Genomic DNA, 24,264 nt, shown 5'->3' on the forward strand with positions numbered 1-24,264 from the left:
AGTGTGCCCTTGCTAGAACTGTTGATAGGCTTGTGCACAGTTGAGCACTGCCAGGCCTCAGGGCCATAGGATGGTGCCACACTCATTGTCACCGCTGGCTGTGTGAGATGGGCTTGGACCCAGCTGGCGGCCCTCCCAGTCCCACCTCTTCCTATTGGCCCTCCCCCACCCCAGTGGGAAGTGGTATGGTGGTCCAGTTTTTCAGATAGGATTGCAGACATGCAAAAAGAGCCTTGGGAAAGTGGGGGTTCTCACTGGCCCACTCACCTTCTGACTTGGGGTAAATTAATGTGGGGTCTATTCTGAGCCGGCCACTAAGGTCAAGCACTTACAGCAGTGAAGACACCATGACTATTTAAATAGATAAACAGGTGGTAGCTAGGACAGTAAAGCCTCAGGTTAACTAGACAGAGGTGGAGGAGGCGGATCCTCCCAGTCACCTCAGTCTGTTCCATCCTACAGACTCACCTCCATCCAGATCCACCTGAATCCACAGAGGTTCTCCATAGACAGCCTGACAGAGGAGGCTGGCTCCAGAGCCAGACAAGCCGGCGCACCCAGTGATTTGGGGCACCTCCATCTTGTCTCGAACTATCACTTGTTTCTGTGCAGTCACGTGCCACTCGCTGGTTGTACACTCAGCAAACACAGTGAACTCCCCAGGAGAGGTGAACTGGTGGGTCATGTTGCTGAACACGCTGGGGTGGGGGCGGAGCACAAGCATTAGCAGTCATGTCTGTATTTCCATGCTCCCAAAAGACAAGATTTGGGGCCAGGCCTGTGGCTCAGCCGGGAGACGCCCTGCCGAGCACGCGTGAAGCTTGGAGCTCGAGCTCCAGCACTCTTCTAACTGGGTGTGATGCTGTATGTAGGTACATCTGTGGTCCCAGCACCCAGCAGGGGGGAGACAGAAGATTAGAAGTTTAAGGCCATCATCACCTGTCTCCCCCAAGAGCCTCAGCTGAATGCACCTCTAGAAATCCCCTTAGTTGAAAGGAGATGCTTCACCCCCAGGATACACATTGTGCGCCCAGGGACATTCAGCATCTAGTGACTGCTCAGTGACAATATGTAAATGACACTCCTGGGACTAACCGCTACTCAAGCTCAGAGACTCTGTGTCATCTATGAGGCTCCATTTTAACCTCACCCCATCCCAGAGCCCTCCTCTTCTTCCTGCTCCCATCAGTATCTACTCCTGGGTACCCACCTCCCTCTTCTAGGAACAGTCTCCTCAGAGAGGCAAGTATTAGTGGCTTTCCTGGCCAGGGCACTGTTGAGCTTTTCAGAATCTTTCATCTTCCCTAGTACCCATGAGTACCAGGGAGAATTCGTGTATTCAGGTCCAGGCCAGACCCTCCCCTAGATCAGCATTTCTCAACCTGTGGGTCATGTCCCCCAGGACCCACACATAATACAATCTCAGGAAGACCCTTTCACAGAGGTCTCCAAAGACTACCAGAAAACAAAGATATTTACATTACAATTCATAACAGCAGCAAGATTACAGTTATCAAGCAGTGATGGAAATAATTTTATGGTTGGGGGTCATATCACATGAGGAGGATCATCAAATCAATGGCCGAGTGGACCTTCATAAGGACCTTTGGACTGTTAAGTTTGTGAGATTGATAATTGTTTCCTATGTAAAAGTTAAACTGTACAATTTTTAGTTTAAATAGATGGGGGACATTGTGAGAAGAATTTTAATTCAGTTTATGGCTGAGATCACATCTGGCAAGAGATCACATCCAAATACCTTCTAGGTCTATGTGATCTATCTGGAATACAGACATGCCTTTTTTTTCCAGGAGACAGAGGCAAGCAGATTTGAGTTCAAGGCCAGACTGATATTCAGTTTCAGATAAAAAAAAAAAAAAAAAAGCTTAGGTCCAGGCGTGGTGATACATACCTATAATCCCAAACATCGATGGTAAAATTAGTGTGTAGAAGAAAGCAACCATGTTTGAAAGTTATGTCTAATTGAGTGGCAGAAAAACTAATGAATCAGAAAGATTTGACAGAATACAATATGCCCAACTCTTGTGAGAAGAGAGAGGAAAGGGAAGCTACTTTAAGGTAATGCAGAGAGAGAGAAACAGAAAGACAGAGACAGAGACAGGCGGAGAAAGAGAGAGGCAGAGATAGTCAGTTTTACAGGGCCAGAGAATGAGAAGGAGCTAGAAGATTAGTAAAGATTGCTGGAGTTAGTTTGAGGCCAAGCAGAACACTCAGAGGCTGAGAGAAAGCCAGATTGAATCAGTCAGCTTGGAGAGGAGTTTGAGAGAGAACAGAGAGGAAACAGCCAGCCCAGGGCTCAGTAAGAAGAAGAAAGGGTGAGCTTATTAAGCAGTCTCAAAGGCTGAAAACATTCTAGGCCTAGGTTAGATTGTACAGAGGCTAGAAGCTTCCAGGACTAGGCCTGGGTTAGCAAACAGGGGCAGTAATCCTCCGAGACAACTGAAGCAGGTGAATAAAAGTTAACTTTTACAAAGGGTTGTGGCATTAGGAAAGTTGGGAATCAGTGCCCTAGATTCTCTGCTTCTGTTCCTAAACCCAAAAGACTGCAGCTTTATAGTTCTCTCTAACCATCACCTTCTTATGTGCCCCACAGTGGTCTGTGTGCATTGAGTCCTCTACAATGCTTGTGTTACCTTGTATATTGGCATCTTTCCAACAAGATTGTCACCCTCAAGACAACCTAGGTATAGAGGCAACTCCCAGTGGGGACAGAAAAACAATTGATCCCCAGTTGTGCCAGTAGGGGGCATGTGGTTACCTGATTCTGTGCTTGGACTAAGTTGGCCTTATATAAATTGTCCCATAGGACCCACCCATAATACAATCTCAGATATGCAAAAGCCTTTCCAGGACAGCCTGGGAGACCTAGTAAGTACAGAATGAGACTCTATCTAGAAGGGGGAAAGAGAGACAGAAACAGAATAAGATGGCACAGTGGGGATGGGCACTTGCTGCCAAGCCTGGTGACCTGAGTTCCATCCTCCGAACCCACGTGGCTAGAGGAGATATGTCTCCTTAGAGCTGTCCTCTTGTCTCCACACGTGCGTGTGGCACAAGCACGCCCCCCCCTATAATAAACAAACATTAAAAAAAATAAACATGAAGGAAGGAATTAAGGAAGGAAAGGGGGGGAAGCGAGGAGGAGAGGAAGCGGGGAGGAAACACGAAGACGTTTGCACCGTATGGCCTCTGTGTAATTTTTTTAAAAAATCATGCTATTACCCGTACTGTAATTCTGATGCTACTGCAGCTGGCAAAACCAAGAAAGTATGGGAAGGGCCCATCCCAAAGTGAATTAAAAAATTACAGAAGTAGCTGGGTAATTTCAGGGTCCAATGGCTCGTTAAAGCAGATGAAATTGGATCACCCAGGCGGGGTGATGGTTGAGGGACGTACTATCATCTCTGTCTCTTAAAAGAGAGACAAAATGCTAGTGACTGTTGCTTAGAACTGCCACCAAGACAGGTATTAGGAAGAAACCATTGCTCATATACCGGGGTAGTGCATGTATGCATGTGCCCATCCCTACAGACATGTGCATGTGTACGTGGGTGCGTGTAGAGGTGGCAAGAAAACCTCAGACGTCATTTCTTGGGTCTTGTCCATCTGTTTTTTTATGACCCAATTCTCTCTCTCTCATTAACCTACGCTCACCAAGCACACTAGGCTGCTGGCCAGTGTGCCTCGGGGATGTTCCTGGTTCTGCTTCCACAGCACTGGGCTGACGGAGCACACTACCAGCCTAGCGGGGTTTGGGTTTTTGTTTTTGTTTTTGTTTTTTAAAATGGGTTTCAGGGAATCAAACTCAGGTCCTTGACCACTGAGCCATTCTCACCAGCTGTACTGGCTGGTTTTGTATCAACTTGACACAACCTAGAGTCATAGATGGGAGGGAGCCTCAGTTGAGGAAATGCCTCCATGAGATCCAGCTGTAAGGCATTTTCTCCATTAGTGCTCAATGGGGGAGGGCCCAGTCCACCGTGGGTGGTGCCATCCCTGGGCTGATGGTCCTGGGGTCTCTAAGAGAGCAGGTTGAGCAAGCCAGTAAGCACCACTCCTCCATGGCCTCTGCCTCAACTCCTGCCTCCAGGATCCTGCCCTCTTTGAGTTCCTGTCCTGACTTCCTTCAATAATGAACAGTGCTGTAGAAGTGTAAGCCAAATAAACCTTTCCTCCCCAGCTTGCTTTTTGGTCCTGGTGTTTCATCAGCAATAAAAAACCCTAACGGAGACACCAGCCCTATCATCTGGTTTTCATGGACCAAGCAATCGAGGCTTGGAGAGGTATGACATGGTCCAAGGCACACAGACGGGGGTGGCTGAACCATGATGCAAAAAGGACTGTGTGACAAAGCTCAGGTGGTCAGAAACCAGGTGAAGATGGCGCAGAATTCCGTGACAGAGCCTGAGCACACCATGCCTGGCACCATCCTAGAGCAGAGCTATAGAAACCCCTCTAGCACATGGGATCAAGCCTGGCCAGGCTGTGTGATGATGAACAGCACATGCCCTCAGCTGACAGACATCCAGTTGACTGAAGGACAGGTGAGAGAGTGAGGCCTTCCCTGTCCAGTCACCACCCACAGGCACAGCCCCACCAGGAAATCCACCCAGCCCTCCCCAGAACCATGAGAAATGAAAAGTACGGCTCTGGTCATCAGGTTTGGAGGTAGATTGTCATACAGCAAAAGCCGACCGATACAACCTGCCTAAGGATCGGAAGTCACTCTTACCTGGGAGGGTAGTAGGGGTCAAAAGTGAGACCATCTCCCAAGCTGAGTATGCAGGACAGGTTTCCAGTGTAGGGAGAAAGGAGCCACATGAGGGAGATGGTGACATTGTCAAAGATGAAGCTCTTGTTTGGCACCGCCAGCCGAAGGCCTGCAGACCCAAGCGTGATGTTTTGTGAATTTATGAACCAAAGATGTTTGTTTCTGCTTTTAAAAAATCACTTCCTTCTACCCATGTGGCCATTACTTTTATATAAGGCATTTAAAGTTTACTATAGTTTTACTATTTTATTTTATTTTGAGACAGGATCTCTTTATATAGCCCTGGTTGTTCTGGAATTCATTATGTACATCAGGCTGGCCTCAAACTCTCATAGCTCCACCTGCCTCTGCCTCCTGATTTATTTTTACTTTTGAAAGACAGATTTATTTATTCATTTACTTAACTATCTATTTATTTTGTGCGTGTCACGTGCACGAACATGTATGTATGTGTGTGAAGGTTAGAGGACAACCAGCAACAGTCAATTCTCTCTTTTCACCATGTGGGCTTCAGGGATCAAACTCAGAGCATCAAGCCATAAGAGCTTCTACTACTGAGCCATCTCTCTGGCATTTTCAATTTTTTTTCTTTTGATTTTTACCTTATTTTTGAGATAGAGTCTCTATATCCTGGCCCTCAAACACAAAATGTAGTTTGAGGCAACCTTGAACTTCTGATCCTCCTCCCTCTACCTCCTAGATGCTGAGATTGCAAGCATGTACTGCTATGCCTGCCTATATGTAGCAGTGGGTATCAAACCCAGGACTTTTAACATACAAGGCAAGTACCCTCCAACTGAGCGACAGCCTTGGTCTCTGAAAGCATGCACATCTGTCGAGACCCCTATTCTGAAGTCTAGAGACAGCCATTGTCACCACAATCCTGGGTTGCTCTGTACACAGAGTTACAAGCATACAAGCACACACAAACATGCATATTCTTGCACTTTTTAACCTAACGCATCACACAGATTTGTGTGTGTGACGGTCTCAGAGCTGTGCCCCCCTTTTTTTTAACAGCTGCATAATATCCCCTAATTTTTTTAACCAAGACACTGATGATCCAACTCTATTTTATAATGGCTAAAACTACAAACAAACAAACAAACAAACAAAAAACTCCTTTAAGGAAGTCTATTTGGCTGAAGGTGGCAGATGAGTTGCTATAGGCCAGTTTATAATAAACTTGGTAGGGATTGAGCTTCAAAAGCTGCGGAGGGGTAAGGCAAGCAGAATTAGCTGGGGCCCCACATAGCCTGATGGGAACCTGTGTGCTGCAGCTTCCGGTGCCTAAACTGTGTGTGGAAGACTCTGGATCAAGGCAGAATGCCTTCAGGCTCTCACCCTCAGCTGTGAGGGGCCTTCCGGGGCAGCCGGGACTTGTGAGGGGTGCTAGGGGTACAGCTGACCTCTGGGTATTGGACCCAGGGTACTGACTCCCTCTTCACGAATCAGAGGACAGCTCTGATCAGAACACACTGGTTCCCAGGAACAGGGTGAAATGTGGTTGCCATACCCTACACAGCCCTCCTCTATGCTGTCACACCCTTCTGTGACCCAGTGTGGCTGACAGATCTCCAAAAGACGCACTTGGCCCACTAGCAAAACCATCAAGCAGAACTTGATGCCAAAGCATATGGCCTGCCCTTCCCAGACAATAGGAGAGGGAGAAAGGCCCTCCATCTTGTTCCACCCAGACATTAGTGAGTGAACTAATGCCACGGGTAAAGCCTGTTGGCTGCCACCCTCCCCTTCCTGTACCTGTCCTCCTACGGCCTCAGCTCTGCTATGCTAGATACCACTGGGAACCCTGCCCGCTCTGACTCATCTTTTCCCCTCAGGTCCTTGATGCTCATGCCTTGGGCAGAAGTTGCTTTTCTGAGTCATTTGTCAAAGGATGATGGCACAGTGCGGTGTCTCACCCTTAAGGGAAGTTGGCGTACTCATCCTTCTCTGTAGGAGAGTGGACTAATGCCGCTCTTTGGGGGGGTAATTTAGTGCTGTCTACCAGCGCTTAAAACACACTCAGCTCTCGTCCTGAAAATGATCCCAGGTTCATGTCAAGCTACGCATCACAGTGGCTGGCGGTAGCCCACACAGCATTGAGTGAGCAGCATTCAGTCACCGGATGGGGAGAATCTCATGCCCCCCCCCACACCTTCTAGGGAGCCATGGGCAATGGAGGGCTGCCGGGAGAGGCGAAGTCATGTCTTCAGTGTGGTGGGACCACGGCTGAACTACCCATGCCTCGGGGGACAGCGCCACAGCCATGCTCACACCAAGGACCTGGTTAAACTCAGTGGGTCACAAAACCAAGCTGCTCCTCCCTCCAAAATGTGAGGAAGTGATTTAGAGTTGTGTCTGGGATACATTGTAAAATGAAAAAAAAAAAAAAAGTTGAGCACTAGATTAATATGTTTCATCTGATTATGTTTTAGTCAAAATGCGTATATATTCACTCATAGCCATGTCTGTAAACATTTTTAAAAGATTTATGTATTTATTATTTATACATTAGTCTGCCTGCATGTGTGCCTGCAGGCCAGAAGAGGGCACCAGATCTCATTATAGATGATTGTGAGCCACCATGCGGTTGCTGAAAATTGAACTCAGGACCTTTGGAAGAACAGCCATAATCTCTGAGCCATCTCTCCAGCCCTGCCTGTAAACATTTTTAAATGGAGAGAGAGAGAGAGAAAAAAAAAAAAGCTTCTCAATATTAACAGCATTTTCTTAGAGGGAATAAGACTATCAAATTGAAGGAAAGAATTTCCCCTTCTTTATTATAAAATTTTTACAAATTATGATAATACTGGTTATTTCATGACTCTTAAAGGTTTTAATTTTAGGGCTTGAGAGCTGGTCCAGTGGTTAGGAGCACTTGTTGCTCTTGCAGAAGATCTGGGTTCAGTTCCCAGCTCCTACACGGAGGCTCACAGACTCTGTAACTGCAATTCTAGGTGACTGTTGTCCTCTTCTGACCTCTGCGGGTAACACATGCATCACACACACACACACACACACACACACACACACACACACACACTTGCAGGCAAAGCACCCGTGCATATAAAATTAAAAAAAAAAAACTTTTTTAAAAGAAATTGCGTGTGCGCAGGCATGCATGCAAACAGTTCCGAGAGAGAAGGCCAGGGGCAGGGAAGTCTGGCCACCAGGAGGCTGTTGTAGGGGAAGTTCTCTGCACACGGCAGATCTGTCACCTGACAGGGGAGTTTTAGGCTAACAAACAGCAGAAATAAGAAACTCCTCATGCCACCCCCCCCCCGGGTTGGAGACTCACCTTCCAGACACTGGTACTGCACCCACAGATAGCTGCCCCTGCTGGGGCATGGGTCTCCAAAGTAGGTTCCGTCTGCGGTTACCTGGCATGCCTGCAGCCCTTGGCACTGGCCTGGGAGACAGCCACATTGCCCGGAGGTAGGAATGGTGTGGGAGACAAGGGGACATAAAAGTCAGCAGAGCGCCGCAGACGTGTTCCTTCATCCACCCAGTTACTCACAACGGGCTCACCAAATGCCCGTCAACACCTACAGGCCCTCAGCTAAGACGACAGGAAACCCACTTATGTTTGCTCTAGGCTGTGACATATTTAAATGCCTATGGAGTTGTTTAGCCAGAAAGACAGATTGCCTCTCCCCCCCCAACACCATCCTTTCTTCACTGTTTGCTATGCTGATATCAACCATGGGGTTGACAGCAGCCAGGGGCCAGTGACTCTCTCGTCCACAGCTTGTAGAAACAGAAACAGCGAGTGATGTTTTTGTAAGGCACAGACACCAAGGGATACCAGAAAACAGCTAGAAGAGGCTGGGGTTCATGGTCCTGCTCATATCTTGGGCACTAACCTCTAAAACTGTGTATTATTCGACATCCCCCCCCAGTTTGAGTTCTCAGTTTTGACACGCTTGGGATACTGCTCTCCCTTTTCTTTCTCCACGTGGAGCCCTTCCTCTCTCAATCTCTCAGCCTTATGTATCTCAGGACACAGATCGGTCAAAGCTGGAAACATCACAGCATCCTGAACCCCCACCAGTGAGCAATACCACCAGGCTAGCCTTCTGGGTCTAGAATCTCTCCAGTTCTCCCCTGTGCCACCTGCAGCTCCCAGCTAGGTGTCAGATGGCAGCCTCCCTGTTTGTGTACTAACATACACAGGCACTCACAGTAGCTCTGGATGCCTCTAAAATCAAGTTCCAGCCCCCAACCCCAATCCCAGCCCCCTGCCACCGCCTCCCACCCAACAGCCTCCATCTCTTCCCACCAGGAAAAAGTCCAGGCTCTTTGGATGGATTTCCTGTCTCCCTATGTGCTAGAGTCACACCATACACTATGGGTTCTGGGTACCACCAAACTCCTTCCTGTAGAGCGTCGCATACTCCCCTCCCACTTCCTCACACACCTACCTGTCCTTTTCCTGGTAGCCTCTAACCTCCCACGTCCTCCGGGGAATGAACCCCTCCGTGAACCCCTGTCTCTGCCCATGTGTCCCCTCACCCACAGTACAAGCAATCTCATGTTCCAGTCTCTCTGGCTCAAGCACGTGTGTTGGACACATGTTCATCTCCAGCTGCTCAGACAGTGGCTGGAAACAACACAGGCTCCTCTCCTGTTCTAAAGGTCAGAAATCCGGTTGGGCTGGACTGGGCTTCTTTTCCTTCTCTGGGTTCTGGGAAAGACCACAGCCAGTACCATTTCTGAGGCAGAATCCAGTCCTATCAGATGCTTGAAGTTTCTCTTCATCCCGGAATGTGGCTTCTCCAAGCCACAGCAGAGCAGCTACTCTGCTCGCTCACACCAGGAACTTTGCTGTATTCTCCTCCTCAGCTCTCTCCTGTTTTCATGCCAAGAGAGTCCCCTGCACAGAGAGGCTCCTGTTTGCATTGTTCTCAATCTTAGGCAGCCTCTCCATCCCCAAGTCAGGCAACCAGTGACTTGAAGCAAATCTGTGCCTTGTGCATGTGCCTTGTGAGTGGCTTTCTGAGCCCTGGCTCACCACACCCACAGTTTTAAGTGATTGGGGTACTGTAAAAGCTGTTTGGTTTCTCAGAACTTCCAGGATTTAGGAAAACAGCTCCCTGGATTAAACCACCCTGTTGAGGGAGCCAACTGATTGATTGATTGATTGATTGATTGATTGATTGATTTCCTCCCTTTCCTTTCCTTCTTTCTCTTCCCTTTTTCCCCTTTTTCTTCCCCTCCCTCTCCCTGCCTCCTCACTTCCTTCCTCCCTTCTTTTCTTTCAACACTTTTTTTTTTAAGACAAGGTCTCACTAGGTAACCCTAGCTGAACCAGAGATAACCTAGAACCCCTGCACAGATGTAGCCCATGGCAGTTCAGTATCCAAGTGGGTTCCATTGTAATAGGAACAGTGACTGTCTCTGACATGAACTGATTGGCCTGCTCTTTAATTACCTCTTTAATTACCTGAACCTAGCTAATCTCTATTTAGATCATGCTAGCCTTGAACTCAGAGAAATCCACCTGCCTCTGCCTTCCAGAGTGCTGAGGTTAATTAAGGAGGTACACTTCCACGGCTAACTGACTTCTGTTCTTGGAGGGGAGCAGGTGGAGATTCACTCTGCTGTTTAGGCTGACCTTAATCTTTGACCTTGAAAACTCCTCTTGTCTCCACCTCCTGGGTCGTTTGGGACTGTTGGTTTGGCCACTGCATCCAAGTATTGGGTTTTTGAATTGTGGCTTTGGGGAGTGTGAGGAGGTTCTGAGAATTAAACTGAAGGCCTCCCACATGCTAGGCAGGCCATCTGCAGTGAGCTACACCCTACAGCTCTCATCGTAATTCCCAATGAGGCCTGGTTGGTGACAGCCCTCCATCTGGTCACATACCCCCGTGGGCATCCACAGTGCTCATTGGGAGTCTCCAAAGGCCCGGGAGCATTTTAAAGGTTCTGTGCACTGTTGGGTCTCCCACACAGAGCTGGCATGTGGTAGATGCAAGACACACTTTGCACAGTGCCTTTTGCTCCCTTCCATGGCAGCGTTTATCTGTCTCCCCACTGGACTCTGAGCTCTTTGAAAGCAGACAGTTTGATTCATCCTATCTCTCCAGAGCCCAGGGTAGTGCAGAGCCCTATTAGTCCTCAATAAATCTTTATTGGCCGCTGGATGATTGCGTGATGAGGAACTCAGATACCATCAGATGGGGGCCCTGCCAGCTCCCCTCACTCTTCCCTGTGAGGTCCGAATTTCCCTTCCAATGTGCTGTCTGGGGTGTGGTGGTTCTGCTTCCAAAACCTGTGGCTGCACCATTGAGGAAACAGCCAGCCCAGCTCCTCTGTACTGTGGTGAAGATGGCTCCCTCAGCTTGTTCAGCTGAGGCCCTTCCACTTTGGAGGGCACAGCACAGGAGGAGTGCTGGAACTCTAATGAGAGATGTTGAGAACTACAAGCTGGTTTCAATTTTTCTACCCCGACGCCGGCTCGAGGGGGAGCAGGCTCACCATGGTGGACTGGTAGGGAAAAGGGGAGTGGGGCAAGGAAGAGTTCCAAGGGAGAAGAGACATGCTCTCCCCAGAGGCTTGGAGAGCACTCTCCACCCCATAATTGTCACGGGGTCTTTGGCTAGAGACACAGCCTCAGAGGGGAAATTCTAACATGCACATTTAGGGGAGCTGTGCCCGTGGCCCCCAGCTCCCAGGCTGGGCATCCACTGTTGTGTCCTGAGGAGCTGAGACCACCTGCCTTTCCAGGTTCCGGGTGTCTGAACAGTGGTCACTATTGACAGACAGCCAAAGATTCCCTACTCTCCTGGATACAGGAAGGTTCTGGAGTCTTCAGAGGAGAGCCAGGAAGCCCGGGCAATCCCTGAAACTGAGTCCTTGATGGTCAGAGGAGAGTTATTCTGATTTGGGTGTGTGTGGTGGGAAGCCATAGGGAAAGCACCACACACACAGAGGAGATGGCATCAGAAATGTCTGCCCCAGCGGCTGGGGAGGTGACCCTGTCAGAAAGTGCCTTCCATGCAAACACACAGGCCTGAACTCAACCCCAGAACCCACACCAAAAAGCAGAGTGTGGTGGTACAAATTTATAATCCCAGCACTGGGGAAGGGGAGACAGCCAGATCCCTGGGGCTCACTGACTAGCTAGTCTGGTCCACCCTAGTCTAAGTGAGTTTCACTCCAGTGAGACACCCTGCCTCAAGAGAAGCAAGGTAGATGAGCCCTGTGATGCCACACTTTATTTATTCTTTATGAACAAATCTTAAGCCAGTGCTACACCGTGACATGGTATTGAGATCTGACAAAGGAGGAGGTGGTTCTCTGGGAGTTTATCACAATATTCTTTATTCTTTGCTGGCTTGTTTGAGACAGGGATTCACGTAGCCCAGGCTGACCCCGAACCTGCTAGGTAGCTAAGGATGACCTTAAACTTCTGATCCTCCTTCCTCCATATCTCAAGTGCAAGGATTACAGACATAAGCCGTGCAATCTAGCTTTCCTTATTCTTGCCTCTAGGTTTGAAATGTTCTATAAATGTAAAAATCAGGCTAACTGAATTGATGTTCTCTGCACCCAGAGATTAGAAGCCTTCCTGCCCCAGAAGCTGGGTTTGACGACCATGGCCATAGTGCTGTGGACACAAGCTGGTTGGCTTCCCCACAGGGAGGAGGCCCAGGCTGTATCTGAAGAACATCAGAATCTTCCTGGGGTCCTACCTGACACCTCATCCTTGACGCTGACCCAGCCACATTCTCCCTCTAGGTCGGCAGGAGGCCAGATGCCCCAGGTGCACAAATAGGGGGTCTGGCGCCCAAAGAAAGCATCCTGGACTTGGATGACATCTCCAGAGCCACAGTGCATGGTGGCGTTGTGGCCGTCACAAGCCAGGCTGCGGCCGACCCCTGCAACAAAGAGAAGGTGGCAACTTAGAATGAACTAGGTAAGTGCCGGGCCAGGGCTGTGAGATGCAAGGGTAGAGTGGGGCCAGCTGGAGAGGAGGGGAGACTCAGAGAGACACAGAGCATGGGGTGGTGCGGATCCAGAGTTGGGAAGGGAGAAAGTCCCAAACAAACAAGACGGTGTCACAAGAGGTCTACAGGCAAGGTATAGACACAAAAGAGAGAGGAAAGCAAAGAGACACAAAGGGGAGAGAGAGCTGGGAAAGAATGACCTAGACAAGAATGACAAAAAACCTACAGAGATGAGGGGGATCAGTAAAGAGAGATGGCTGGAGAGGTGAGGCCTAAGAGGGTGAAAAGCAGGCGGGCAGAAAAGGAAGTAGGAAGGGAGGGAAGCACATTAGCAGGGAGAGTCGGGGAGGGAGGCTACACAGGACCAGCTCACCAAACTCGCAGATGAAGGCAAGGGCCTGGGCACAGTCCTCTAAGGCAGCCCACCGGGATGAAGAGCCACCCCTGATGCAGCCGCAGGTCCCTGGGGCAGGTGTGGCCTGCCCTTCCTGCCAGTTGCTATAGTTCACATCTGTAGAGTCCAGCCAGGTCCCAGAGCCTGGAATGGAAACAAGCACAGCAGGCCTTGGCAGGAACCCTCTCTTGCCCTCCCTAGGTGGAGGCCTTGCCCTACCTCAGCTCCTAGCATGCACTGGTGCTCAGTCAATGCCTTTGCTTTCCCACAGCAGAGAATGAGTGTGTCCTCATCCTTAGTCTCAAACGCTCAGACATAACTGGACACCATCTTGGGGAAACCCACAAAAAGTGGTGCAAATCAGGAGTGGCAAAGTGCAGGGCCCAGAGTATTCCGTGACACTCATAGGTGAAGAACTCTGGAGCAGAGTGTCTGCTCAGCTGTGTCTGGGCATGAATTGAGAGCAGACAGAAGGGGCTTGCATTGCTCCAGAAGCTTCTAGAGTCCTGCAAGACTCAGCAACCTTCCGGGGTAGGTTTGTCTTCAGAGTGAACAGACACACAACAGAGAGCATGGACCCCAGGAACAAGAGGATGACAAACATGTTTTTAGACCAGTTCCTCTGCTAGTTACTGTACATGACTTACTATACCTGATCTACAAAACAACTAAAGAGGAGGGACTCCTTGCCATGAAAATTAAAACATGTTAATTTTCCCACGGGGTTCTGGGTAAGAAGTCTATCACATGCCTCCCAACTACACAGCACCTACCTCCCACACTCCCATTGGATGCTGAGGTTCCTGTGAGTCCAATCCACCAGTCTCTGTCCTGGGAAATGTGCTTCTGCAGGAACTGTTGAGTGTCTTCATCACGAATGAAGACCAGGTGGCCTCCATGCCCTTCGCACCAGCCCTGGGCACCATGGAAGGTGTGTCCCAGCGGCAGGAATTCATAGCAAGCATCCCTGAAGAACACCTGGCTCCTTAAGCATAAGCTGCCTCCTTCTGACTTGGCCACAGTGACGCCTGAGCTCAGTGCCAGCCCCAGGAGCACCAAGCCTGCCATGCTCACCTTGGGACGGCTGCTGGGGCTGCAGGATGAGGCTCGTTCTCCACTCCTTCATATTCTGCCATTCCCACAAACACCCACCATCCATCTTTCCTTCCCTCTTTGCACCAATAATAACTCTTTTGTTTATGAGACAAAAGATTCAGGATCAATGTGTCTGTGTTTTGACTTCAGCCAATTATTTGCTCAATGCCTGTTTGAAAACCAATTCATATTTGCATTTCTTCCAGAGAAAGATAAATTTGCTATGATACCTGTTTGATAGATTCTTTATTATTCATTTTCTTTGGGCCATTACCTGAGTGTCCAGGGTTCCCAGAAAAGTCATCGGCATGTGCAGGCATATGATAAAACTGGCATGGAAGTGAGTTATGGGATGGCAGCCATACAGAGTGGTACCCATACGCAACCCTATTGTGTGGAACGACATCTGTACCCAGATGATAACGGTCTTCCCCTGATGTGGCCAGAACCGGATGGGAGAGACAGGTCCCTTTCTGACTCACCATATCATCACTTACGCCTATTGGAGGCTAAAACCTCGCTACAAAATTTATTTCGTGTCATCAAATAACCTTTTATCTAAAACATAGACCTATCCATCCTCAGCCATCCTCCAAAACCATCTGCTGAGTGTCCGGGGTCTGTGGCTAAAATTTAAATGTCTTATCTTTCCCCACAGTGTTGTGCTTAGTCTGGCCTCTGGCAATTTTTGGGTCCTTCCTGACCACCTTCTCATCTTTCAAGGCGTATGTAACTGAAAAAACTACTTCCTGAGACAGAAGCGATGACTCAGTGTGTAAAAGCATAAGCTGCACAAGCCTGCATTTGATCCCCAGAACCCTTGTAATAATCCAGATGTGGTGGTGTGCATATTTAATTTCAGCACTCCTACAGCGAGATGGGAGGGAGGGACAGGTCTTCTTCGAGAGCAGTACATGCTCCTAACTGCCAAGCCCTCTCTGCTGCCCTAGCTTTCCACCTTAAAAAACAACTGTTACACCTCCCACCTCTGTGTGTGTGTGTGTGTGTGTGTGTGTGTGTGTGTGTGTGTGTGCGTGCCCTCGCGTGTGTAACCAGTTTTACCCTTATGTGGGTCTCAGGGATCAAACTCCGCCCTCCTTCCACTCCCCAAACCGTCTCTCCAGCCTTCCGCTTTAGTTTTTGACACAGGATCTCTCACTGAATGTGCAGCTCACGAGCCACCTGGTTTGGCCAGGAATCTGCCTGTTGCCCCAGTGCTGCCCTCAGTTCTAACATGGGTTTCGGGGATAGATCTCCGCTCCTCACGCTTCTGTGGGAAGAACCTTGCCAGCTGCGAACTCTCCCCAGCCCCATTTGCAATTATCACCTTTTCTCTCCACTCTCCCCACCCCAACTCCTGGCAACTAGGAATCTCCATTTCTGACTCTAGGCTTGCCCGTTAGATTTGCCCGTTCTGGACGTTTCACACAAATGAATCTTCCAGTTTGTCACGTGCCCTGTGTGGCCTGTCTCGCCAAGCATCACACTCTGTGGGCTCACTGATGTCACAGTGTGTACTCACAGGCACACACAACCTTCTGACATTGTAATGTGACTCTGTAGTCTATAAAGTTCACACTCAGCGGGGGATGTAGAAGGCCTGCTTGCCTAGCAAGTGGGAGGCCCTGGGTTCAGTTTCTAATACTGTGAAAACAGAAACAAACAAAAAAAACAAAGTTCACACTAAGGACCTTAGAATTGTATCACAAAAACACTGTAAAACAAACGAACAAACAAAGAAACCCAAAAAACGAACAAGGAAACCCCAAAAGCATGGAATGCTTTATCACTTTAAGCAAGCTTACATTCTTTTAGATCTGTGTGTTTTTAATTTGTATTTGTTTGTTATTTGCTTTGTGTGCCTGTACATGCAAGTGTATATGCCATGGCTTGAATATGGAGATCAGAGGACAACTTTGGGGAGCTGGTTCTCTCCTTTTGTTCTGTGAGTCCTGAATTCAGGAGTCCTGAATCCTGTGAGAACTGAATTCAGGTAGTCATGCTTGGTGGCAAGTTCCCTTATACTGAAACAGGACACTGGTTAGACAGAGCTCACACCACTCCTCTTTTTAAGTCTCTGCAACCCTTGGGCTATTCTTCCCTGTGACTTTCCTGGGATGGGACAGCATCTCTTTAACCTCGTCTATCCCATGACCAGCTCATTGGAGGAGTCAATAGACGTCCACTTTGGTCCACTTTCAGTTACTGGGGCTGATCCCTGCCCTTGACCCCCATTTCAGAGCCCCGAGAAGTGGTGCTGCCAGATAGAGGAGGGACAGAGGCAGGAGCAGGAAAGGGATACGGTGTTGCCGGATGACTCAGGGGCTGGAATGCAGACTGGGCAGATCTGGTCTGTTATCTGCAGAGGCCAAACTTCTAGTGACTTCCATCAGTGAACTATGTGAAAGGCCGCACGCAAAGACAGTGTATCTCCCAGGTGAAGGCTCAGTTTATACTTCCAATGAGATGTGCTTGGGGACTTGAGTTGACCCGTGAGAATCTCCAGGCTGAATTCCATTTTCGAATTCTTTGAATTCTGATAAAGTGTAGACTGCCAGCCTTGGGGTTCATCTTGCTTAGTGAATTCACCAGCTTTCAATGTCCCTTGGCCTCTTGTCCGGGAGGTCCACATTTCACGTAACCAGGACACAAGCAGCCTCGTGTGAGCATGTTTCTATTGACCTGGTCAGCCATCCCACCCAGTAGATGGAAAGCAGAAAGCCAGCTCGTTTGGTTTAAATAGAGCACTGGATCTTTAAAAAGAACTCTGGTGAGGCTTTGGGGAGATGATTCAACCATGCTTGGTCTCCAGCACCATGTGGACAAAGCAGGCATGGTTCAAAATTAATATTATCCCAACCCTGGAGAGATAGGAACAGGCAGAAGCCTGGGGCTCACTGGCCAGCCATCTGAGCCTAGTTTGTGAGCTCCACATCACTGAGAGAACTCCTATATGGTCTAAAAAGAAAAGAGAGGTGGCTCGTACCCAGCGTTGTTCTCTGGTCTCCACACCCATGTACATACGTAAACACACAAAAGGACCATTATAATACGTGTGCCCTGGGGCCCCAGTGTTCTCCTCTGGGGATGATATGCATTTTAGCTTGGGTTCCCCTGAAGCCAACACAGGCAAGGATTTACTGCAAGCAGTCTATGTGGGAGGAGACCCAGAAACCACTGCGGTTGAGGTTGGTTCTGGTGGCTCCCCAGAGATGGCTCCCGAATGTTGAATCAGAGAAAACAGGAAGGCGCCCCGACCTCAGCCACCAGAATGGTGACTGGAATTCTCTTGATTATTTTTTCTTACATTAAAAAAATGTTTTTATTTTATGTGTATGAATGTTTTGCTTTTGCGTTCATGTGCCTCGTGTGAACCTGGTGCCTGCAGATGCCAAAGGAAAGCATCAGATTCCCTCAAACCGCAGTTAGAGTCGTAGCGAGCCACCATGTGGGGTTGGGGACAGACCCTCTTAACTGCTGAGCCATGTCTCTAGCCCTTCATTTTGTGTGTGTGTGCGCGTGCGAGTGTGCATGCACACAAGCACAACACGGCACCGTAAGCACCGGGGTGGATGTCAGAAGACGACTCATAAGGGTTTTTTTCCTCCAGCCTAGAGAACAAGCTCAGTCCATCAGACTTAGTGGCTGAGCCATCTCACCAGCCATCTTGTGATTTTTTTTTTTAAAACACTCAAGAATAGATGAATCCTTCAGGCCTGCTAACTTGCCAGCAGATTTCACGGGATAACCTGGACTTTGAAAGACCAATCATACAGAATGAGGCAGAGGTTGGGCGTGGTGAAGACTGCTTGCAAGCCCAGTGCCAGTGTTACAGAGACTGACGGCCCTCTGGTACTTGCTGACCAGGCAGCCTAGCAAAATTGGCAAGTCTCAGGCTAGAGAAACACCATGCTTAAAAAGAAAAGTGATCAGCACCGGAGGAATGACACCCAGGTTTGTCCTCTGGCCTTTACCTGGCAGCACACACAAACATGAGGGGGGTGAGAGAGAGGAGAGAGAGAAAGAGACAGAGACACACAGAGACAAAGAGGGAGGGAGGGAAGGAGAGATGGAGGGAGAGAGAGGAGAATGTGACAAAGGTGAGGAAACAGGGAAAGAGCTGGTAGGAGGGGTCACAGTCTTACAGAGCCAAAGCCTTGCTTCTCATCACTAGCCCAGCACCCACCTAAACTACAGCCACCACCACCCCCATCACCCTCCATAGAGCAGTCTACGGTCCCACCTCAGCCTCGGGACACGCTGTCTCCTCCACCAAGGCTGTGTCTTGTCAAGGCTTGCTTGCTCGCATGCCCACACTCTTTCCCCTGGACAGCTCCAATGCCAACTTCTTCTCCCAGGCCCGCTAGCGTCTCACAAGGGCTAACTGGCTCTTCTTTCCTGTCTTCTGTCTCGGCACAATCCACAGGCAGCAGCGAGCTTTCAAGAGAGAGCTCAGGATTTGGAGCTAAAGGCACCCAGCTTGGGGGATCAAAGTACCTACCATTGCCTTCACCCATTTTTACAGCCTTTGTTTCCTCAGTACTGTAGGTTGAATTGTGTCCTTCAGATCTGTTGCACCTTGAAGTGTGACATTAGCTGGGACCAGCTTTGCGATGTACTAAGGTTAAGATGAGGCTGCACGAAGGCAGAATGACAAGTACCATGACCAGAGCCCTAATAGTGAAGCTTGGAGGAAAAGACACCACACTGACGTGGAGGCAGAGTTAGAGCGCGTGCGAGCGGCAGAAGCTGGGAGAGGCAGAAAGAACAAGCTCTCAGAACCCTCTGAAAATCACAGCCCTGCTGACACCTTCATCTCCAGCTTGTGACCTCCGGAACGGAGGGCCAGTTCCCGTTTCTAAGCTGACCAGTTTGTGGCGGACCCTAGTGCAGTGGCCATAGCACAGCGAACCACACGCCTACACACGCGTCTGTTCGCTGAGTGTCTACCGAACACCCACCGTGTCCTTCCGTAAGGGCAGCTGCCGCCTCCGTGGGGACTTTGCCTTTCACCTTTAAACCCGAAAACCAAGATGTGGCCTTGTCTGCCCAGCTTATCACCCTGGCTCATTAGCAGCACCACCTAGAACATAATTGGAAAACTGCAACGTAATTTAGATCTGATAACACTATCTCCAACAGGGAAACACTGGAAGTGGGCAATGGCTTCTAGCAAGAGATATGGGGTTGCAAAATAAGACTGTTGGGCTGTTTTATAACACAATTTGTATGGCTTGCTGATTTCAACTTTTACTTCATGTTTGTGTGTGTGTTTTCCTGCAGGACTATCCTGAGCCCAACTGCCACAATCTTCAAGATCAGCCTGCTCACAAAACGATTGTCATAGCTGAGGTTGTTGACTACGCGCTGGCATGAGAGGTTTTTTTTTGTTTTTTTCGAGACAGGGTTTCTCTGTGTAACAGTTCCTGGCTGTCCTGGAATTCTCTTTGTAGACCAGGCTGGCCTCGAACTCACAGAGATCCTCCTGCCTCTGCCTCCTGCCCGAGTGCTGGGATTAAGGATGAGACACTTCTGTGCAGTATCAGTCCTCTCTATTCTTCTCAATTCCATCTTAGCAAGTCCAGCCTTCACTTGACAGTTCTCTCCCTTCCCTTCCTTTCCTGAGAGCCATTCCCTCCTGTGGCTCCAGCAGCACAGGAAGCAACATCTAAACCTCTCATGGCAGAGTCTCTGTGTGGGGCCTGCGCTGGGACAGCTGAGGCAGCTCACCTCCTCCTCTGCCTGGTCCTCCCTCCTCACCTTCTCCAGGGGGCTGCACCTAACCATTGTACAGGCCTTGGCTCAGTCCCTAGTCCTGTGGAAGCTTGCTGTTTCGGCCCCTGTCCTCCCCAGGCACTTACAGGCTTGGGGGTTTCCCACTCCTTTCCTTTGCCTGCATTGTGGAACCAATCCTGCCCGACAGGGGTGACCCATATTCATGGAATTGACAAATGAGTGACTGTTTGTGTGGACCAATGCATGCCTTTGCCATTCTCGGTTTTTGGCTTTTCTGACATGGCACCCTGTGCTGGCTTTTTTTGTTGTTGTTTTGTTTTGCTTTGTTTTTTGAGGCAGGGTTTCTCTGTGTACCCTTGGCTATCCTAGACTCACTTTGTAGACCAGGCTGGCCTCGAACTCACAAAGATCTGCTTGCCTCTGCCTCCCCGAGTGCTGGGAGCACAGGCGTGTGCCACTGGGCCTGTCTTATGCTGGCTAGTCTTACGTCAACTTGACACACAAACTACAGGTATCTGAAAGGAGGGAACCTCAATTGAGAAAAGGCCTTCATAAGATCCAGCTGTAGGATTTCTTAATTAGTGATCAGATCAATGGGGAAGGGCCCAGGCTACTATGGGTGGTGCCACCCCTGAGCTGGTGGTCCTAGATTCTATAAGAAAGCAGGGTGAGCAAGCCATGGGGAGCAAGCCAGTAAGCAACACCCCTCCATAGTCTCTGCATCAGCTCCTGTCCTGTTTGAGTTCCTGTCCTGACTTCCTTTGATGATATAAATATGGAAGAGCAAGCCAAATAAACTCTTTCCTCCCGGGTTTGCTTTTTGGTCATGGTGTTTCATTGCAACAACAGAAACCGTAACTAAGACATACCCTTTAACTATCTGTTAACCACAAAAGCCTCTGCTCCCTTACTTACATGTATAGACCATTTTATTTGCTCTTTAGCCAACTCAGCACTACCAACAGAACTTTCTGGAAAGAAAAAAAAGTAGTGTAATTTTTTTCCCCTCTGAGCCCTTGGTGTATCCCAGATACCTGTATGAGGATGCAGCTTTCACAGCTCAGAGTAAATAATTCTGGCATAAAAACATGTGTTTGGACACAACAGCAGCATAAAGTAGCTCATCATGGGAATTACTGGAAATGTGGGACAGAGGGAAGTGCCTTCTAAGAAAAGGGAGAAAAGATGACGGGCCTTGGGGTTCTGATATCATGTCATCCTACTTCATACTATGGAAAAAGAGGGTCAGAGAGAGAAACATGGCCCCTGCCCACAGGAAATTCAGCCCAGCGTCAGCCAAGCTCTCCATCTCTTCCCTGGCCATGGGCCCCTCAGCTCCGGCTGTGCACAGGAAAGGCATTGCTAAAATGCTGGCCACTGGCTCCGCTGAGATTCTGAGTCAGTGGGTCTGGAGCCCAGCCCGGCACTTCACAAATTCTCACCAGGTGAAGGCAATGTGCAGCCAGGGAAGGAAGCACAGCCTGTTCTAGAATGTCCTGAAACCCTGCATGACTCTCAGCTGGCTCCCACCTTCCTCCACAGCTGCACTATGTGAGAGCAAGCACCCTGGCTTGCTCTCTCCCTCCCTCCCCAAACCATTTGTGTGTGTGTGTTGTGTGTTGTTGTGTTTGCGTGTGTCACAGTTACACTTACATGAGCCAGTGTGCATTCACGTATAAGCATGGGTGTAGGCCAGAGGACAACTTTGGCCATTGCCTTCTCAGGTACCATCCACTTTATCTGTTTACTTTTGAAATATGGTCTCTCCTCGGCCTGGAACTCACCAAGGAGGCTAAGGTGGCTGGCCAACAGCTAAGGAGCAGCCTCCCTCCCCCACCTTTATAGCACTGGGATTATACAACGGAAGCATGCCCTTTTTTTTGAACATGAGTCCTGAGGATTGAACTCGAGTCCTCTGTTTAAAAGTCAACTACTGAGCCCTCTCCCCAACCCCAAATCATCTTTAGGTTTCTAATTTATTTAACTACATAAAACAGAGAAATTGTACGTCTTCCCCAGGTGTCCTGTATTGATTCCTGTGTGTCTAGTGTAGTGTGGAACCCAGCTTGACCTCAGCCTCCTGCGACTCTCCCTGCTGAGGGAGTCACTCTGAGCAGCAGGAATCAAGAGTTCACCAGCTCTTACCCAGGGCTCTCGAAAACGCAATGTGGATTTTAGGCAGTGGCATCACGATATGTGAACACGAGGAAATCCTAAAGCCAAAAACAGCCAAGGTTTCTCCCTCTTCATAGCCCAGGTTGAACTGAAGGGTTTTGGCCGGGCTGGCTGTCCAGCAAGCCCCAAAGATCCTACTGTGTCTGTCTCCCAGCGCTGGGATTTGTGTGGGTGCTTTGGGTAGAACTGGGGTCCCCATGCTTGTACAACACACTGTCTCCCAGCCCCTGGAGTTGTTTTGTGTTTTAATTATTCTTTGGTCCCTGATAAAAAGCCTTTTTTCTATGTCTTTGTTTTTTGTAATGGGCACCTGATACATTTTTTTTTGTGCCCTTTTCCCAAAAAGAAAACCAATCAAGTGTCAGTTGATATGATTTTTAAGAGTGGGAAGGAACCAGACCTTTGGTTAAAAACAAAATCTTGCCCACATTTGCAGAGTGAAGACGTCACCAACCCACACCTTGCAATCATGTGATCAATGCATGACGGTCCCCTTGCTTGAAGAGCCTTTGCTGGTCCTGAATGCTAGTCCTCCCTGCTCTGTGGGCTAACTCGGGCAAACTCAGCAGAATACACCAAATCTTCTCCTCCAACTTAGAGTGGCTAAGCTAAAAGTGAAATCAGAGAGGAAGAGTTGGAAAAACACTAACAGGATTAAAGATTAGCAGTAACACATGGCTTGGGAACTGACCTTTGACCAAACATTGTATAAATTACCCAGCAGCTTTTGGTAGTAGGCAGAAACACTGACCCGCAGAGAAGAAGGAATTGGAGGAAGAAAAAGATCATAGAAAGACAGAAGATGTAAAGGAGCAAAGGGCAGGAAGACAATAGGCCTTGAGCAACCGGGAAGTCTATTCCAGTAACACCCTCCTCCCCGACACCCACCAGTTCCATGGAGTTAATATTTGGCCGGAATAAAAAAGAACAGCTGGAGCCAGTACAGGCCAGAGTGACAGGTGAGACTCCTGTGTTTAGATGGACTCGTGCGTGCATGCGTGCATGCGTGCGTGTGTGTGTGTGTGTGTGTGTGTGTGTGTGTGTGTGTGTGTGTGTGTTAGAAGTTGCTTTGGAAGCCTGGAAACTCATATATGGAGACAAAAAAGCCAGGATCCAGAAACGGTCTCTGATAAAGAGGTCTGTTTGAATGTGGTAACTCAGTCTCCGAGGAGAGAGCAGGTCCTTCTTCCTGTGTCCAGAAGAAAACTGGGAATGCTCTGATAGCCAGGCGGGGAGACCAGAGGACAGCTTGCAGGAATTAGTTCTTTCCACCATGCGGGCCCCAGGGATTGAACCCAGCTTGTCAGGCTTAGCTGCAAGTGTTTTCACCCTGCTGAGCCATCCCACCGCCCCACAGGTAAACTGTTCTAACCGAGGAACTGCCTTAGGTGTTGGGAGCCTTCTCAGGCTTTAAGTGTATTTTCTATGATTCAGTCCACCACTCTATGTGTGTGGGATATGTCTCTACATAAAATTATATGCAACATTTAGGTGACTATTACAATATAAAAGAAAAAAATATAATATCATTATTTGAGTATATTTTCCCTTTTCAAACTTCTTTTATCTTTAATCATGTGTGTGTATGTGTGTGTGTGTGTGTGTGTGCGCCTGTCTGTGTGCACGGACGGATATGTGCATGTGAATATAGGTGTCTGGAAAGAACAGAAGTATTAGATCCCCTGGGGCTGGAGGTGCAGGCGGTTATGAGCTACAGTGGGCACTGGGAATCAAACTCAGGCACTCCGGAGTGGAAGAGCAGAGTGTGCTTTTAACCACTGCACAATCTTTCCAAAGTCTCTCTTAAGTTTTCATAAGACAGATGTCTCAGTCAGGGTTACTAGCACGGTGATAAAACACCGTGACCAAAGCAACTTGGGGAGGAAAGGGTTCCTTTGGCTTACACTACCACACCACTGTGCATCATCAAAGGAAGTCAGGACATGAACTCAAACAGGGCGGGAGCATGGAGGCAGGATCGGACGCAGAAGCCATGGAGGCATGCTGCTTATTGGCTTGCCCTTCATAGACGGTGGAAAAGAGAGCTGACACTTGAAAGTTATCCTCTAAACTACACACACACACACACACACACACACACACACACACACACACACACA

The 24,264-nt window shown here is 48.9% G+C and overlaps 2 protein-coding genes across 5 annotated transcripts in view; one reads left to right on the forward strand and one right to left on the reverse strand.

The window, feature by feature from the left end:
* LOC129687104 (polycystic kidney disease protein 1-like 2) overlaps positions 1-14,206 on the reverse strand; it is an 81,366-nt gene extending 67,160 nt beyond the window's left edge. For both annotated transcript variants that reach the window (XM_055621405.1, XM_055621404.1), the window contains exons 1-6: positions 13,912-14,206; positions 13,118-13,282; positions 12,490-12,675; positions 8,094-8,204; positions 4,754-4,901; positions 469-698 (exon numbers count right to left, since the gene is read on the reverse strand). In XM_055621405.1, coding sequence (XP_055477380.1) covers positions 469-698; positions 4,754-4,901; positions 8,094-8,204; positions 12,490-12,675; positions 13,118-13,282; positions 13,912-14,206 — 1,135 coding nt within the window. The remainder of the gene's footprint in view (positions 1-468; positions 699-4,753; positions 4,902-8,093; positions 8,205-12,489; positions 12,676-13,117; positions 13,283-13,911) is intronic.
* Positions 14,207-22,886: 8,680 nt separating this feature from the next.
* Bco1 (beta-carotene oxygenase 1) overlaps positions 22,887-24,264 on the forward strand; it is a 34,534-nt gene continuing 33,156 nt past the window's right edge. For all 3 annotated transcript variants that reach the window (XM_055621044.1, XM_055621045.1, XM_055621046.1), the window contains exon 1: positions 22,887-23,103. In XM_055621044.1, the coding sequence (XP_055477019.1) occupies positions 23,040-23,103 (64 nt within the window). In that variant the 5' untranslated portion in view covers positions 22,887-23,039. The remainder of the gene's footprint in view (positions 23,104-24,264) is intronic.

Source organism: Psammomys obesus, unplaced genomic scaffold (genome assembly GCF_907164565.1).
Source record: "Psammomys obesus unplaced genomic scaffold, mPsaObe1.curated_primary_1811, whole genome shotgun sequence".
Lineage (NCBI taxonomy): Eukaryota > Metazoa > Chordata > Mammalia > Rodentia > Muridae > Psammomys > Psammomys obesus.